At 44.6% G+C, this 18,193-nt stretch overlaps 1 protein-coding gene across 1 annotated transcript in view; it reads left to right on the top strand.

The window, feature by feature from the left end:
- Positions 1-18,193, top strand: part of PKD1L2 (polycystin 1 like 2) — a 103,309-nt gene that overhangs the window by 35,522 nt on the left and 49,594 nt on the right. The window contains exons 15-19 of the mRNA XM_037815573.1: positions 10,551-10,696; positions 11,604-11,798; positions 14,407-14,535; positions 16,254-16,436; positions 17,381-17,499. Coding sequence (XP_037671501.1) covers positions 10,551-10,696; positions 11,604-11,798; positions 14,407-14,535; positions 16,254-16,436; positions 17,381-17,499 — 772 coding nt within the window. The remainder of the gene's footprint in view (positions 1-10,550; positions 10,697-11,603; positions 11,799-14,406; positions 14,536-16,253; positions 16,437-17,380; positions 17,500-18,193) is intronic.

Raw genomic sequence — 18,193 nt, 5'->3', positions numbered from 1 at the left:
TATTGCAATTAATAGAAGAGCATTTTTATATTTGTACTACTATGGTCCATGGTTTACATCAGGGTTCATGATTAGTGTTTTATAGTACTATAGGTTTTTTTGTTTTTGTTTTAATTTTATTCCAGTAATATATACACAACCTAAAATTTCCCCCTTTTAGCCACTTTCAAATATATAATTCACTATTCGTAATTACATTCACAATGTTGTGCTACCATCACCACCATCCATTGCCAAAACCTTTCCATCAACCCAAACAGAAACTCTGGACAATTTAAGCATTAACTCCCCATTCCCTAACCCTAGTCTGATCCTGGTAACCTATATTCTAAGTTGCTGACTCTCTGAGTTGGCCTATTCCAATTATTTCACATCAGTGAGCTCATAAAATGCCTATTCCAATTATTTCACATCAGTGAGCTCGTAAAATGCCTATTCCAATTATTTCACATCAGTGAGCTCATAAAATGTTGTCCTTTTGTGTCTGGTTTATCTCACTCAACATGATGTATTCAAGTTCATGTTACTGCATGTATCAGAACTTCATTCCTTTTTATGACTGAATAATATTCCATGGTTGTATATGTCAGATTTTATTTATCCATTCGTTGGTTGATGAACACTTGGGTTGCTTCTGTCTTTTGGCAATTGTGAATGTGCCACTATGAACATCAGCATGCTTGAGTCTCTGCTTTCAATTCTTTTTTTTTTTTAATTTAAATGGTTCTCTATTTTTTTAATCTTCATTTTATTGAGATATATTCACATACCACGCAGTCATACAAAACAAGTCGTACATTCAATTGTTCACAGTACCATTACATAGTTGTACACTCATCACCTAAATCAATCCCTGACACCTTCATTAGCACACACACAAAAATAACAAGAATAATAATTAAAGTGAAAAAGAGCAATTGAAGTAAAAAAGAACACTGGGTACCTTTGTCTGTCTGTTTGTTTGTTTCCTTCCCCTATTTTTCTACTCATCCATCCATAAACTAGACAAAGTGGAGTGTGGTCCTTATGGCTTTCCCAATCCCATTGTCACCCCTCATAAGCTACATTTTTATACAATTGTCTTCGAGATTCATGGGTTCTGGGTTGTAGTTTGATAGTTTCAGGTATCCACCACCAGCTACCCCAATTCTTTAGAACCTTAAAAGGGTTGTCTAAATTGTGCGTAAGAGTGCCCACCAGAGTGACCTCTCGGCTCCTTTTGGAATCTCTCTGCCACTGAAGTTTATTTCATTTCCTTTCACATCCCCCTTTTGGTCAAGAAGATGTTCTCCGTCCCACGATGCCAGGTCTACATTCCTCCCCGGGAGTCATATTCCACGTTGCCAGGGAGATTCACTCCCCTGGGTGTCTGATCCCACGTAGGGGGGAGGGCAGTGATTTCACCTTTCAAGTTGGCTTAGCTAAAGAGAGAGAGGGCCACATCTGAGCAACGAAGAGGCATTCGGGAGGAGGCTCTTAGGCACAACCATAGGCAGGCCTAGCCTCTCCTGTGCAGCAACCGTCTTCCCAAGGGTAAAACCTATGGTAGAGGGCTCAACCCATCAACCCACCAGTCCCCTATGTCTGTGGTCATGTTAGCAACCATCGAGGTGGGATAGGCCAATACCCCTGCATTCTCCACAGGCTCCTCAAGGGGGCATTACATATTTTTTTCCTTGTTTTTTTTTTTAATTTTTTTTTAATTTTAACTTTTTCCTTTCTTTTTAAATCAACTGTATGAAAAAAAAATTAAACAAACAAACAAACAAACAAACATACAATAAAAGAACATTTCAAAGAGACCATAACAAGGGAGTAAGAAAACGATGACTAACCTAAGATAACTGCTTTACTTCCAACCTGTTCCTACTTTACCCCAAGAAAGTTACCTAATATAGCAACATTTCTGTGAACTTGTTCCTACTATATCCATCAGAAATTAACAGACCATAGTCATTCCTGGGCATCCCCAGAACGTTAAATAGCTTATCTCTTCTTCTTGAATTATTGTTCCCCCTTCCTTAATTGCTCTCTATTGCTAGTTCCCCTACATTCTACATTATAAACCATTTGTTTTACATTTTTCAAAGTTCACATTAGTGGTAGCATATAATATTTCTCTTTTTGTGCCTGGCTTATTTCGCTCAGCATTATGTCTTCAAGGTTCATCCATGTTGTCATATGTTTCACCAGATCGTTCCTTCTTACTGCCGCGTAGTATTCCATCGTGTGTATATACCACATTTTATTTATCCACTCATCTGTTGAGGGACATTTGGGTTGTTTCCATCTCTTGGCAATTGTGAATAATGCTGCTATGAACATTGGCATGCAGATATCTGTTCATGTCACTGCTTTCCGACCTTCCGGGTATATACCGAGAAGTGCAATCTCTGGATCGAATGGTAACTCTATATCTAGTTTTCTAAGGAACTGCCAGACTGACTTCCAGAGTGGCTGAACCATTATACAGTCCCACCAACAATGAATAAGAGTTCCAATTTCTCCACATCCCCTCCAGCATTTGTAGTTTCCTGTTTGTTTAATGGCAGCCATTCTAATCGGTGTTAGATGGTATCTCATTGTGGTCTTAATTTGCATCTCTCTAATAGCTAGTGAAGCTGAACATTTTTTCATGTGTTTCTTGGCCATTTGTATTTCCTCTTCAGAGAACTGTCTTTTCATATCTTTTGCCCATTTTGTAATTGGGCTGTCTGTACTGTTGTCATTGAGTTGTAGGATTTCTTTATAGATGCAAGATATCAGTCTTTTGTTAGATACATGGTTTCCAAAAATTTTTTCCTATTGAGTTGGCTGCCTCTTTACCTTTTTGAGAAATTCCTTTGAGGTGCAGAAACTTCTAAGCTTGAGGAGTTCCCATTTATCTATTTTTTCTTTTGTTGCTTGTGCTTTGGGTGTAAAGTCTAGGAAGTGGCTGCCTAATACAAGGTCTTGAAGATGTTTTCCTACATTATCTTCTAGGAGTTTTATGGTACTTTCTTTTATATTGAGGTCTTTAATCCATTTTGAGTTAATTTTTGTGTAGGGTGTGAGGTAGGGGTCCTCTTTCATTCTTTTGGATATGGATATCTAACTCTCCTAGCCCCATTTGTTGAAAAGACCATTATGACTCAGTTCAGTGACTTTGGGGGCCTTATCAAAGATCAGTTGGCCATAGAACTGAGGGTCTATCTCTGAATTCTCAATTCAATTCCATTGATCTATATGTCTATCTTTGTGCCAGTACCATGCTGTTTTGACAACTGTGGCTTTATAATAAGCTTCAAAGTCAGGGAGTGTAAGTCCTCCCACTTCGTTTTTCTTTTTTAGAGTGTCTTTAGCAATTCGAGGCATTTTCCCTTTCCAAATAAATCTGATAACTAGCTTTTCCAAGTCTGCAAAGTAGGTTGTTGGAATTTTGATTGGGATTGCATTGTATCTGTAGATGAGTTTGGGTAGAATTGACATCTTAATGACATTTAGCCTTCCTATCCATGAACATAGAATATTTTTCCATCTTTTAAGGTCCCCTTCTATTTCTTTTAGTAGAGTTATGTAGTTTTCTTTGTATAGGTCTTTTACATCTTTGGTTAAGTTTATTCCTAGGTACTTGATTTTTTTAGTTGCTATTGAAAATGGTATCTTTTTCTTGAGTGTCTCTTCAGTTTGTTCATTTCTAGCATATAGAAACATTACTGACTTATGTGCATTAATCTTGTATCCCGCTACTTTGCTGAATTTGTTGATTAGCTCTAGTAGCTGTATCGTCAATTTCTCAGGGTTTTCCAGATATAAAATCATAACATCTGCAAAAAATGACAGTTTTACTTCTTCTTTTCCAATTTGGATGCTTTTATTTCTTTGTCTTGCCGGATTGCCCTGGCTAGCACTTCTAGCACAATGTTGAATAACAGTGGCGATAGCGGGCCTCCTTGTCTTGTTCCTGATCTTAAAGGGAAGGCTTTCAGTCTCTCACCATTGAGTACTATGCTGGCTGTGGGTTTTTCATATATGCTCTTTATCATATTGAGGAAGTTTCCTTCAATTCCTACCTTTTGAAGTGTTTTTATCAAAAATGGATGTTGAATTTTGTCAAATGCTTTTTTAGCATCTATTGAGATGATCATTTGATTTTTCCCTTTCAAATTTTTAATGTGTTGTAATACACTGATTGATTTTCTTATGTTGAACCATCCTTGCATGCCTGGAATGAACCCCACTTGGTCATGGTGTATGATTTTTTTAATGTGTCTTTTGATTCGATTTGCAAGTATTTTGTTGAGGATTTTTGCGTCTATATTCATTAGGGAGATTGGCTGGTAGTTTTCCTTTTTTGTAGCATCTTTGCCTGGTTTTGGTATTAGATTGATGTTAGCTTCATAAAATGAGTTAGGTAGTGTTCCATGTTCTTCAATGTTTTGAAAGAGTTTGAGTAAGACTGGTGTCAGTTCTTTCTGGAAAGTTTGGTAGAATTCCCCTGTGAAGCCATCTGGCCCTGGGCATTTATTTGTGGGAAGAGTTTTGATGACTGATTGGATCTCTTTGCTTGTGATGGGTTGATCGAGGTCTTCTATTTCTTCTCTGGTCAGTCTAGGTTGTTCATATGTTTCCAGGAAATTGTCCATTTCCTCTACATTATCCAGTTTGTTGCCATACAGTTGTTCATAGTATCCTCTTATAATTTTTTTAATTTCTTCAGGATCTGCAGTTATGTCACCTTTTTCATTCATTATTGTGTTTATATGGGTCTTCTCTCTTTTTTGATTTTGTCAGTCTAGCGAGGGGCTTGTCAATCTTGTTGATCTTCTCAAAGAACCAACTTTTGGTGATATTTATCCTCTCTATTGTTTTTTTGTTCTCTATGTCATTTATTTCTGCTTTAATCCTTATTTCTTTTCTTCTACTTGGTTTAGGATTGGTTTGCTGTTCATTTTCTAGCTTCTTCAGTTGATCCATTAGTTCTTTGATTTTGGCTCTTTCTTCCTTTTTAATATATGCGTTTAGTGCTATAAATTTCCCCCTCAGCACTGCTTTTGCTGCATCCCATAGGTTTTGGTATGTTGTGTTCTCATTTTCATTCGTCTCTATATATTTAGCAATTTCTCTTGCTATTTCTTCTTTAACCCACTGATTGTTTAGGAGTGTGTTGTTTAACCTCCAGGTATTTGTGAATTTTCTAAGTCTCTGATGGTTATTGACTTCTAATTGTATTCCATTGTGGTCAGAGAAAGTGCTTTGAATAATTTCAATCTTTTTAAATTTATTGAGGCTTGTCTTATGACCCAGCATATGATCTATTCTGGAGAAAGTATCGTGAGCACTAGAGAAGTATGTGTATCCTGGTGATTTGGGATGTAATGTTCTGTATATGTCTGTTAAATCTAATTCATTTAACAGATTGTTTAGGTTTTCAATTTCCTTATTGGTCTTCTGTCTGGTTGATCTATCTATAGGAGAGAGTGATGTGTTGAAGTCTCCCACAATTATTGTGGAAACATCAATTGCTTCCTTTAGTTTTGCCAGTGTTTCTCTCATGTATTTTGTGGCACCTTGATTGGGTACATAGACATTTATGATTGTTATTTCTTCTTGTTGAATTGCCCCTTTTATTAGTATGTAGTGGCCTCCTTTGTCTCTCAAAACATCCCTGCATTTAAAGTCTATTTTATCTGAGATTAATATTGCTACACCTGCTTTCTTTTGGCTGTAGCTTGCATGAAATATTTTTTTCCATCCTTTCACTTTCAATTTCTTTGTGTCCCTGTGTCTAAGATGAGTCTCTTGTATGCAACATATTGATGGTTCATTTTTTTTGATCCATTCTGCGAATCTATATCTTTTAATTGGGGAGTTTAATCCATTTACATTCAATGTTATAACCACGAAGGCGTTTCTTGAATCAGCCATCTTATCCTTTGGTTTATGTTTGTCATATATATTTTTCCCCTCACTCTATTAATATCCTTTATTGTACCCATACCGAATCTCTTTAGTACTGAACCTTTCTCCAAGTCTCTCTGTCCTTTCTTTGTTTCTCTGTCTGTAGGGCTCCCTTTAGTATCTCCAGTAGGGCAGGTCTCTTGTTAGCAAATTCTCTCAGCATTTGTTTGTCTGTGAAAAATTTAAGCTCTCCCTCAAATTTGAAGGAGAGCTTTGCTGGATAAAGTATTCTTGGTTGGAAATTTTTTTCACTCAGAATTTTAAATATATCGTGCCACTGCCTTCTTGCCTTCATGGTGGCTGCTAAGTAGTCACTACTTAGTCTCATGCTGTTTCCTTTGTATGTGGTGAATTGCTTTTCTCTTGCTGCTTTCAGAACTTGCTCCTTCTCTTCTGTGTTTGACAGTGTGATCAGAATATGTCTCGGAGTGTGTTTATTTGGATTTATTCTATTTGGGGTTCGCTGAGCATTTATGATTTGTGTATTTATGTTGTTTAGAAGATTTGGGAAGTTTTCCCCAACAATTTCTTTGAATACTCTTCCTAGACCTTTACCCTTTTCTTCCCCTTCTGGAACACCAATGAGTCTTATATTCGGACGTTTTGTATTATCTATCATATCCCTGAAGTCTGTTTCAATTTTTTCAATTTTTTTCCCCATTCTTTCTTTTACGCTTTCATTTTCCATTCTGTCATCTTCCAGGTCACTGATTCGTTGTTCAACTTCCTCTAGTCTTGTACTATGAGTGTCCAGAATCTTTTTAATTTGGTCAACAGTTTCTTTAATTTCCATAAGATCATCTATTTTTTAATTTAGTCTTGCAATGTCTTCTTTATGCTCTTCTAGGGTCTTCTTGATATCCTTTGTATCCTGTACTATGGTCTCATTGTTCATCTTTAGTTCTTTGAGTAGCTGCTCTAGGTGCTGTGTCTCTTCTGATCTTTTGATTTGGGTGCTTGGGCTTGGGTTATCCATATCGCCTGGTTTTTTCATATGCTTTATAATTTTCTGTTGTTTTTGGCCTCTTGGCATTTGCTGAACTTGATAGGGTTCTTTTAGGATTCATAGACCAATTGAAGTCCTTATCTCTAATTTATCAGATCTACAGCTTCGTGTAGTATACTTTCTCTAACTAACCAGCAGATGGCGTCCACGAGCCACCTGTTCTCCACAAGCCAGTTCTCCCCTGCTTTGCCTTTGTGGTGAGTGGGGGAGTGAGTCTTGTGTGGTCCAATTGGTGTACCAAGCTTGCGTGTGTAGTTGGTAGTGCCAGCCCTGTATATGGGGCGTGTTTCTGGGCAGTCAGGGAGGGGGGGGGGTGGTTCTAACAATCAAATCTCCCTGGTGTTCCTGGAGTTTTAAAGCTGCTGCAATAGTCTAATCCTTCAGCTCAGTCCTGCCACAGTTTGTCTCTGCCACTGACCCACAAGTCCTTGGTATTGGCGTATGGCTCCTGAGACTTGCAAGTGGGTCCCTCTTCCAGGCTGTGCACCCCCTGGTCCTCTGTTGAGGGATGACTGTGCTATGTCACAGGTGAGTGCCGTCCCCCCAGGGCGGTTCTGGGCTGCTGGGCTGTGTAGGGAGTCTCCCAGTCTGCTGAAATGATGGCTGAATGGGGCTTTGTTAATTCACACTGCTCCACCTTCCCAATTCTGGGACAATCAGCTGAGGTTGCAGGGAAGGCTAATGTCCACGCCCAGTTTTGTGGTGTGTGCCTGTTATTTGAAGCACTTCCGTCACACTGGGTTGTCTGGGGCAGCTCTGGGCTATGGGGCTGGCGACGGGCAGGAGTGTTTCCTGTCCACCAGGATGATTGCTGTGAGCAGACACCCCCCTCTTCTTGGGAAGCTGTGGTGTTTAGTGAATTTTCTCAGCCACTGGATTATTGCCTTTTGTCTCAGAGCTCTCTTAGTTCTGCTCTTGTCTTGACCTGCCCAAATTGCAAGTCTTTGAAGCTTTCTGTATTGGGCTTCTTAGAATAATTGTTTTAGAAAAAGAAAAAAGGATTAAAAAAAAAAAAAGGGCCCTCCTCACAGATCTAATGGGTTATTGAAATGCTAAGAGACAAAGCAATTATGGCCATTAAGGAAAGGTCCACAGGGCAGAGAGATCAGCTTTTCTTTGGGATTTGCATATGCGCCTCAGGGCCTGAGCTCTGCCCTTCCCCTTTCTATGTTCAACAGAACTCCAAAAATCCTCTGCTTTTATTTTGGAGTTTTTTGTGCTGTTTTTTTCTATGCCTGTCTCCTCTCTGCTGGGCTGGCTGCTCTCAGATTCTCTGGTGTCTGGTCTCAGTCTATCTATGGTTGGAGTTTGGATCAGGAGAATGAGTTTACGATAAGGGCTGCCACTGCAGTTCTCCCTTCTCCTTTCCGGAGCTGACAGCCCCTCCTCCCACGGGACTGAGCCTGGCAGGGAGGGGTGCGGGTCCCCTGGCCACAAAAACTTACAGATTTTGCTGATCTCAGCAGTTCCACGTTTTCATGAGTGTTGTATGAAGTAAGCCCAAAGTCAGATTGCTCTGTGGTGTCCAGTCCACGCAGTTCCTGGCTTTCTACCTACTTTCCTGGAGGAGTAAGTAAAACATACAGCTCACCAGTCCACCGTCTTGCCCCACTTCCTGCTTTCAATTCTTTTGGGTATATACTTAGAAGTGGGATTGTCAGGTCATATGGCAGTTCTATATTCAACTTCCTGAGGAACTGCCAAGCTGTCTTCCAAGTGGCTGCACCATTTTACATTCCCACCAGCAATAAATGAGTATTTCTATTTGTCTGCATTCTCTCCAACACTTGTAATTTCCAATTTTTTTAATAGTAGCCCTTCTGGTGGGTGTGAATTAGTATCTCATTGTGGTTATGATTTGAATTTCCCTAATAGCTAATGATGTTGAGCATCTTTTCATGTGCTTTTTAGCCATTTGTATATCTTCTTTGGAGACATGTCTATTCAAGTCTTTTGCCCATTTTTAAAATTGGATTGTCTGTCTTTTCATTGTTGAGTTATAGGAGTTTTATATATATTCTGGATATTAAACCCTTATTGGATATGTGGTTTCCAAATATTTTCTCACATTGTGTAGAATATCTTTTTACTTTCATGATAAAGTCCTTTCAGGCACAAAATTTTAAAGTTTGATGAGGTTGCATTTATCTTTTTCTTTTGTTGCTTGTGCTCTGGTTGTAAAGTCTAAGAAACCATTGCTTAACACAAGGTCCTGAAGATGCTCCCCTATGTTTTCTTCTTGTTTTATAGTTCTGGTTCTTATATTTAAGTCTTTGATTCATTTTTTTAAAAACATTGTTTATTGTGAAATAAATATGCAAAAAAGTGATAAATTTCAAGGTACAGTTTAATAAGTAGTTATAGAGGAAATTTCAAAGTATGGTATGGTTACAATTCGACAATTTCAGTTGTTTCCTTCTAGCTGCTCCAGTATGTTACAGACCAAAAAGAAATATCTACATAATGATTCAGTAGTCATAATCAATTGTTAAATCCTATCTTCTCTGTTACAACTCCTCCCTCTTATTTGATCATTCTCTTAATCTTCAGGGATATTTGGCAACAACCATTCTAACTTCTTCATGTTGAAAAGGGGTGTCAACATTATGGGGTAGGGGAATATAACTGGCTGATGTTCTTGGAGAGACGGGTACCTCCGGGTTTCTGGGCTTATCTGGCATAGGAACAATCTGGAGGCTTTAATTTTCTGAAAAATAAACTTAGTGAGTTAAACTTTTATAGAGACTCAATTAGAGCCCTGGGTATTCTTTAGGGTTTTCAGGAATACTGTTGGTTGGGGCTTGACATACCATGATAATTGGCAATATCTGGCTGAAGCTGACATGAGAGTAACCTCCAGAATAGCCTCTTTATTCTATTTTAAATATGGTAGCCACCAAAACCATATTTTGTTACATTTCTTTTCCCTCTTTTGGTCAAGGAAGCATTGTCAGTCCCACAATGCTAGGGCCAGGTTCATCCCTGGGAGTCATGTCCCATGTTTCCAGGGAGACTTACACCCCTGGAAGTCATGTCTCACATAGTGGGGAGGGTAATGAGTTTACTTGCAGAGTTGGGCTTAGAGAGGGAGAAGCCCCATCTGAACAACAAAAGAGGTTCTCTGGAAGTAACTCAGGTATAATTATAGTTAGGCTTATCTTCTCCTTACAGAAGTAGGTTTCATCAGAGCACTTTGATCCATTTTGAGTTGGTTTTTGTATATGGCATGAGGTAGGGTCCACCTTCATTCTTTTGCATATGGACATGAGCCTGTATGTTTTGAGCTATATTAAAGATATATTTTTGCAATTTGGTTTGCCACCTTGAGTTTAAAAAAAAAAAACTGTTTTTTTTTTTTGAAACTTTTTTTCTGCAACTTTTCTTTGATTTTAGTAAAATTATTCCAAGGTCGTGGCATGGCTTAGAGAGGACAGTGAGTCTGTTTTGATAGCTGCCTTCTCCCTCCAAATATGGAATCCCAAGTATTTACTGCACCTTCCTGAGCGATGGTATTTGTGTCCTTGTCATCTGGCCCTACCTTGGCAGGTGTGAATTTTTCCTGGGATTGGAGATGCCCCCAATTGCTCATTTTCCATTTTTACAGGTTTGTGCCTACACTGTGGTCCTGAGCCAGCCCTCCCATCAGTGTATCTGCCACTTGGAAAAGAAAGCAATGACTTTGTGCAGACAGTGATCATTTCTGTCACCAATCACGCAGGAGGCAGACAGCAGACCCATGCAGAGGTGAAGGTGGGTGCTGGCGGTAGCTCCTGCTTCATTCTTTGTTTTTTGATTTTCGCTGTGGAAACATAGCATTTCCCATTTTAATTATTTTCGAGTATACAATTTAATGGTGTTAGTTACATTCACAATGTTGTGTCCATCAACACCACCATCCTCTACAAAAAATTTTCCATCACTCCAAATGGAAACTCTGCATCCATTAGGTATTAACTCCCCATTCCCCACCACACCTCCAGCCATTGTTTCTTTACTGAGAAAATTTCTTGACAGGTCTGCCAACCAAGAGGGTGGCTGACTGAAGGCAGCCAGGGGCATGGCCAGCTGAGTCACTGACTGATTCATTCATTTCTTCAACAAATATAGACCGGGCATCTGCTAAGTGCCAGGCCCTGGGGCCATGGAAAAAAACAGAGATGGTCTCCACCTTTGTGGCCCTTGTGACTTAGTGGTCAGAATAGGGACTGGGTCCTGGGACATAGCGTGGAAGCTAGGGTGGGAAACATGAGGGACAGAAGGATCCAAGGTTGAGAATCCTGAGGAAGGAACCCAAGAAACCAAGATCAGCCAAGAAGGCTACAAGGCAGAAGCCTAGATAAAAATCACTAGATGTCAAGGATCAGAATCCAGGTGCAGTTGGCAGGGAGTGAAAGCACGATTGGGAGGGCCCTGAGGGGAGAAGTGGTGCCTTGCCCAAGGCTTGTTTTTGGTGGCTGGCAGCTGCCTGGTGCCAGCGGGCCCAGCTACCTTAAAGTCTCAGGAGGGGCCCAGGAGTCCCGTGCCAGGCGCAAAGGCTTCTGCACCTGCTCTGGTTTCCCACCTGAAGACCTGCAACTTCAAGCACCAGGTTCTTGGACAAGAACAGGAGAGTTGAGGTCGTTCCCTCCACTGAGCACATTTCTGGTTTCCCTGTTAGGTGGGACTTGGAGACGCACATGTTGAGGATGTGGCATTCCAGGCTTCGGTGTCAGAGAAAATCACTGCAGCTCTGGAAGGCGAGCATGGCCCTGAGCATGTTGTCCAGCTGGCCAAGTCCGTGTCCTCTGTGCTGAATCAGGAGCACCAGGAGGAGGGCTCCAGGCAGCTGCTGAGAATGGACGCCAGGAAGAAGGTGCGCAATATGGGGGGTCCTATTATACCCTTCCACTGGGCCCCCAGGGCCTGCACGCAGCCATTTGGTGTGGGGAGCATGGTTCATTCATGGTGGGAGAAGTCTGGGGTGTCTCCCAAGCTGCTGACATCACCTCCTTTTCCTGGCCCATTTGGTGAGCACTAGGAAGTGAGGAAAATGCCTGCCTTGTCAATCACCTGCTTTCTCCACTCACTCTCACAGACTTCTAGGGCTGCCCCTTCATATTAAAGATGGGGAAACTGAAGCCCAGAGGAGAAAAGTAACTTGGCCTAGATCAAAGGGTTAATGATTTGGGGTTCGACCTCAGATGGAGTCCCAGTTCTGTCACTTTCCATCTGTATTGCCACAGGCAGGTGACTTACTTCTCTAAGCCTCAGTTTCCCCATCTAGAAAATGGAGGATAATAATATGTTTGAAGGCAGTATAGTTTGAACTGTATGGATTGCTGGCATTCAGCTAGTCTTGACACACAAACATGTCCATTTCATGTGTTTCAGCCTAATTATATAAGCTGCTATTGAAGAATGTATGGTTTACTTCCACTCCCCTTGGGAATGTGTGTGTGCTTGTGTGTGTACACACACAGTGCCACACACACCTACTGGGCATGCAGAAAAGAAGAAAGGCCCTGAAGGGTTTGCATGAAAGTACCTGGCATTTGCAAGACACATAATAGTACTTCATACAGAAAAGCATTGGTTGTCATCGGCATTTCCCATGGAAGGACCATTCATTGAGCATCTGCTATGTGCTGCCAGTCCCTGAATTAGGGCTTCTGTACGTGTAATCCCCATTACAACCCTACAAGGTAAATGGTGCATTTCTCATGCTGTAGATAAGGAAGCAGAGGGAAGAAAATTTTAGTAGCTTGCCAGGTCCACATGTCTGGTAAGTGGTGAAGACAGGGTTCAAACCCAGGAGCGGCTCTCCCCTTCCCACCTCCAGCACTCCCAGCTGTCACATGCCAGACATGTCCTCCACATTAACCCCCACAAGTCACTGACATACACAATCACATACACATACACTCACACATACATAAAATGACATACACTCTCAAACACTCACATACACACACTTACACACATGCATACAGTCATACACAGGGGTGGACACACCATGCTACAAGCAGGCCCCAGGGCAGGGCAAGGAAGGGTAGACAGGAGGCAAACATCAGAGTATTCCATTACCTTAGTTTTCCTTCCAGAATACTCAGAGAAGAGTCTTCCAATATATTCCCCTATCCTTTCCTCCATCCTAGCCCTGGAGGGAAGTGAAAACCACCCTGAGCAAGTGGCAGACACTCTCCAACTCTGCAGCTGCCTTGAAAGACAGACTGAGGGAGCTGTGAGTGGTGGGCCATGTGCTGCAGAATGTCTGCTGGTCTGTGTCCCTGCTCTCCAAAATGGGTTACCTCTAACCACGAGAGCTACTATAGTTAAAATTAAAATTAAGTTAAATTAAAAATTCAGTTCCTCTGTCACTCTTGCCACATTTCAAGTGCTCAATAGTCACATGACTAGTGGTTCTGTACTGGGACCATGCAGGTATAGAATGTTTCCATCAATCTGGAAAGTTCTACTGGGCAGCGCTGAAATTATATTCTTAGTGTTTCTCTGCTACTACCAAAGCCAGCCCCTGGCCATTCTCCCCACACCACCATCAGTACTTTGTGGCTTAGAAACCACGTGCCCAGAAGCCACAGAAGGTCTGGCTCAAGCAGGGGTAGTGGGGTGGGTAGATGGGCATCCTTGTCCCCCATTCCTCCAAAGGTGCACAGGGAACCCCCAAGTCTCCATCGAGATCTCGATCCATTCTGTGCCAACAAAATAATGCAATTTCTGAATTTTATGCCATTCAAGTCACTGCTGCTACCCTGGGACAAACGTTTTTAAAGTAATGCCAAATTTTATAGATTTGATTTGTTGTAGAAAGCTCGGAGCATCCTATATGAGCTTTCTATTGCTACTGTAACAAATGACCACAAACCAAATGACTTCAAACAACACAAATTAATTCTTTTACAGTTCTCGGGGTCCTAAGTCTAAGGTGGGTCTCACTGAAATCAAGGTGTCAACAGGGACCTGCTTCTTCCAGAGGCTCCAGGGGAGAACCTCACCTCACTCTTTCCACCTTCTAGATGCCGCCTGCATTCCTTGGCTCATGGCCCCTTCCTCCATCCTCAAAACCAGCTCTTTTTCTCTCCAACTCTGCTTGTCCTCACATCCCCTTCTCTGACCTTGACCTTGACCTTCCTGCCTCCCCCTAAAAAGGACCTCGTGATTACGTTTAGGGCACACCCAAGCAATCGAGGGTCACCTTCCCATCTCTGGTCCTTAACTTAACCCCATTGGCAAAGGCCCTCTGCCATGTGGTTACGTCTTCACAGGTTCTGGGACGAGGCCGTTGGACGTCTTTGGGGGCCATTACTCTGTCTATCACACATCCTGAGGCAAACGGAGATCTACGGGGCTTGGGAAAACCCAGATTATGTGGTCACTCAATCTGACTCCAAATCTTGCTGAAACAGCTCCACCGAGGCACAGGAAGTACCATTCCTCTCCCCACCTCCCTCCCCTGTGCCCAGGTTAGGGAGCACGTGCTGGGGTCTCTGTCTGCAGTCACCGCCACCCTGGAGGAGAAGAGGCTGCGGGGGCTGGCCGAGGCGCTGAGGGAGGTGACCTGCCACAGCGAGGAGCTCACACCCTTGGCCCAGGTGAGTTGTTCCCACCCCTGAGCCGGCCCTGAGACATACACCTCCATGGTGGGTGGGTGACAGTTCACCCCAGCAAGGCTGGAGGTGTCCCTTGTCACAGGGCTCTCCTGGGTCCGCTAGGATTTCTGCCATCTTATTTCTGAGGGTCTTGCACAGGTCTTGCCCCTCCTCCAGGCCCCGGACCTCCCTGTGGGTGAGGTGACCTGTCTGCCCCCAGACCTCACTTTCCTAGCCGCGGGAACAACTCGAGGGAGAAAATGAATCTTATTAATCTTTGGGTGGTCGAGTGTGTGTACGGATGCTGCTGCTGACCCACCCATGTCCCCACTCCGCTGAACAGCAGCCTGACTTCCAGCTGACAGCAGTGCCTTTCTCTGCCTGGGGGCTTCTCTGATCCCCAGAGTCCACTTTGCCTGTCCACATGGTGGGCTGGAGTGTTGGGGAACTGAGGCGAGGCTCAATGCCCAATGGGGCTGGTGCACAGATGCCCCAGATCCCCACCCCTCTGGGTGGGTAACTCCCAAGCAGGCCTGAGCCCAGGAAATGGGCAGGATCACCCAGCCTGTGTGGGTTTCCTATCCCCTCCTATCCCCTACCCTGTCTCCTCAACCCCCACTCCCCTCCCAGTGTTTCCTGGGATCACCTCCCAAATGAGCTGATCAAACCCTTGCCTCAGGGTCTGGGGGACCCCATTAAGACACCATGTTCCCAGGGTTATAGCAGCCACGGTTTAAGACACAAGCCACAAAAACAGTAAGAGGGAGAATTGCCCTACTCTGCCAGGAGTCTGTCGCCCTCAAATTTCCCCTGCACAGTCCGAGTGCCTCAGGGGTGGGAGGGTGTGTCTCACATGTGCTCAGAAAGTCCTGGCCATGAAACTGGCCTCTTTCAAGAGGCTGGCCACATCCTCCTCCCCTGCTGGACCCCTGCAGTGGCCAGAATCTGGGCTCGGCTAGCTCTCCCTTCACTCGGGGCTGGGAGTGAGGAGGGGAAGGAGAGGCAAGGAGTGTCAGCCCTTGCGTCATTTGTCCTCATCCGTTTATGGAAGTGATCGTGGCAAGAGCAGGGCCTGGGATCCCCTCGTCCCCCATCCCACCCCTGGGTGAAGCCAGAGAGTCTGGCTGTTCTTCAGGGGCAGTGGCACCGCTAACAGGACATTTCCCACTTATGCTCCCCTTGGCTCATCCATGTATTCTACATCCACACACATATACGTCTATGCATATGCCTCTGTCCCTCCATCCTTCCATTAGTTTACACAGGCATTGACATATTCATTCATTCAAATATGCTTTCTGAATGCCTAGGAGGTGCCAGGCAATAACTCTGCAAGTCATTGGGGATTCAACAGCGAGTTGCACAGACACGCTCCCTGCCCTCATGGCACTTTGATACAACTGGGGCAGCCAGACATTAAACAAATATATACGTAGCTATAAAATTAGAATAAATGTTGTGTCCATCCATCTATCCATCCATCCACTCGCCTCCCCCACCCTGAGGCTTCTCCCAGGAAGGAACGCAGAGCCTCGAAGGGAGGCAGGGTTTGGCCTGAACTCAGCAGTGCAGCGAGCTGGGGTGAGGGCTCTGCATGGTCCAGCCCACTCTCCCCTGCCTTACTCCCCTGCACTGCAGCCCTCATCCCTCAGATGCTGCAGGAGTGGCCTATCTGGAGCAGGGGATCACGCTGCTTTTCCTTCTCCTTTGGGCAAACGCAGTGGGAGGCCAGCCAGGTTCTCCTGCATGCCAGTGAGACCCTGTTGGCAGCAAGTGCCAAAGGCCATCCTGAGGATCAACAGAGCCAGACAGCCACCAGGGACCTGTTCCAGGCTGTGGGCAACGTGCTAGAAGCTTCCCTGAGCCACAGACCAGAAGAACCTGCAGAGGCCAACAGGAGCCAGGTGAGTTTCGGGGCCGAGTGTACCCACTGGGGCCCAGCTTATGCTAGCCCTCCTAGGTGGATCTTCCTCCCTGAGGCTACAGAAGTTAAAGTCTTTTCCAGGGAGTTGGAAGAAAGATTCCAGAGAACAGAGCTTCCAGGAGGCAGTGCAATGTAGTAGACCAAGTGCAGGCTCTGGAGGAGGCACCCGAGTTCAAATCACTTACAAGCCGTGTGACTCAGGCAAATTCCATGTTACCCTGAGCCTCACCCTCATCTGTGAATCAAGGGGCTGCACCATCTCAGAGAAGCCACAGCAAGAGTGAGCTTACATACCCCTTGCAAAAGCCACTGTCTCTGTTCAGAAAGAACTGAAATATAGTCATGCACACACAGACACAAACACCTTACTCACACACTCACACATGCACACATGGTTTGCTCCAGTAGGAGCTCTGTGCAAACATCCAGGCCTTTGTGGGTTCTCAGGCCAGCCAGACATCAGCAAGGCCCCACCTTCATCGGGGGGTTCTGTGCAGGGTGGGGAGCGGAGTCCTGGCCCAGGTAACACTGAGAAAGGTCTCTGCCTCTGACTGTCCATGTGCCCCAAATAAGACCTGAGCTGTGGGTGGATGTCAGGGCCAACTGGAGCTGTGCAGCGGCTCCCAGCGTGTCAGCTCAGTGCACTGGGAATCTTCCAGCTCTCCCCCTTCCCCACCTGTGACCTTCAGAATCACTTACCTCCCTGCGCCATGTTATCCTCAGCTGTCTCACGGGGCTGTCCTGAGGATGAATAGGGTTCAGATGAATCAAGTGTTTGGAATCCTCATGTGTTTACTCTTGTTGTTATGTACAAAGCGGGGCACTCAATAAACAGTGTTCCGTCTGTCTTCCTCCCTGGTGACAGTCACTGAAGGTGTTATGAGAGATGGATCTGTAGTGATATTTCCCTGCTTCCTTTTCCAGACCGTGTCACAGCTGCTCGGGGCTGTGGGGCACGTGCAGACTGCCCTGCTGCTGGGGAGACTGCCCGGGGGCCTTCCAGCCTCTCTGGCCACCCGCTCCATCTCGGTGTACACAAACAGGTAACCGGCTGACTGTGGGTCCCCACGACAGCTTGTTCCTTGACCTTGCTCATTCCATACCCATGTCCGCAGACCCAGGAAGTCAGCACTGGACGGAGGAGGGGACCTGGAACTGGGAAGGCTTTTCACTTAGGGAAGGACCCAGTGTCGTGTGTTTGACAGTGCAGGAAGGGAGGCATCGGGCGCTGGGCCCAGTGTCAGGACCACCTGAGTTCCCAGAGATGGGACGCGCTGGAGCTGTGCAGGGCAAGGGGCTGCAGGGATGGGGACCCCCTGCCTGTAACCCTGTCCCCGGTGTGTCTGGTCCAGCCCATTGCTCCATGGGGCTGTGGGTATTCAAGATGGACTTGGGCTGGGAGTTTCCCCATATGGGCCCCTGTCACTGAGTGCTGACCCAGTATTTGGGGCTGTCCTCTGCCCTCCATTCCTCCACCTGACAAGCAGGGGCTGGACAATGCTGCAGGCACTGCTGGGCCCCCTGCACCAAGCACAATCCCTCAGCTCTTCTTGCTGGCATTGCCCTTCTAAACCCCAGGGGCAGTTTCCCAAAGCTGCATCCTGAAGCTGATCAGAGCTAGGGAAAGTGATGTGGAACCAGGTCCCCAATCTAAATGGATGGGGCAAGGTCACAGGGCAGAAAAAGATGGGGCTGGGAGCTCAGGAATTCAGGAGTCAAGACAGGCAGAAGAGAGAA

Source organism: Choloepus didactylus, chromosome 22, assembly GCF_015220235.1.
Source record: "Choloepus didactylus isolate mChoDid1 chromosome 22, mChoDid1.pri, whole genome shotgun sequence".
NCBI classification, from domain to species: domain Eukaryota; kingdom Metazoa; phylum Chordata; class Mammalia; order Pilosa; family Megalonychidae; genus Choloepus; species Choloepus didactylus.
Note: the sequence above shows the minus strand (reverse complement) of the source record. Positions and strands in the feature narration are given on the sequence as shown.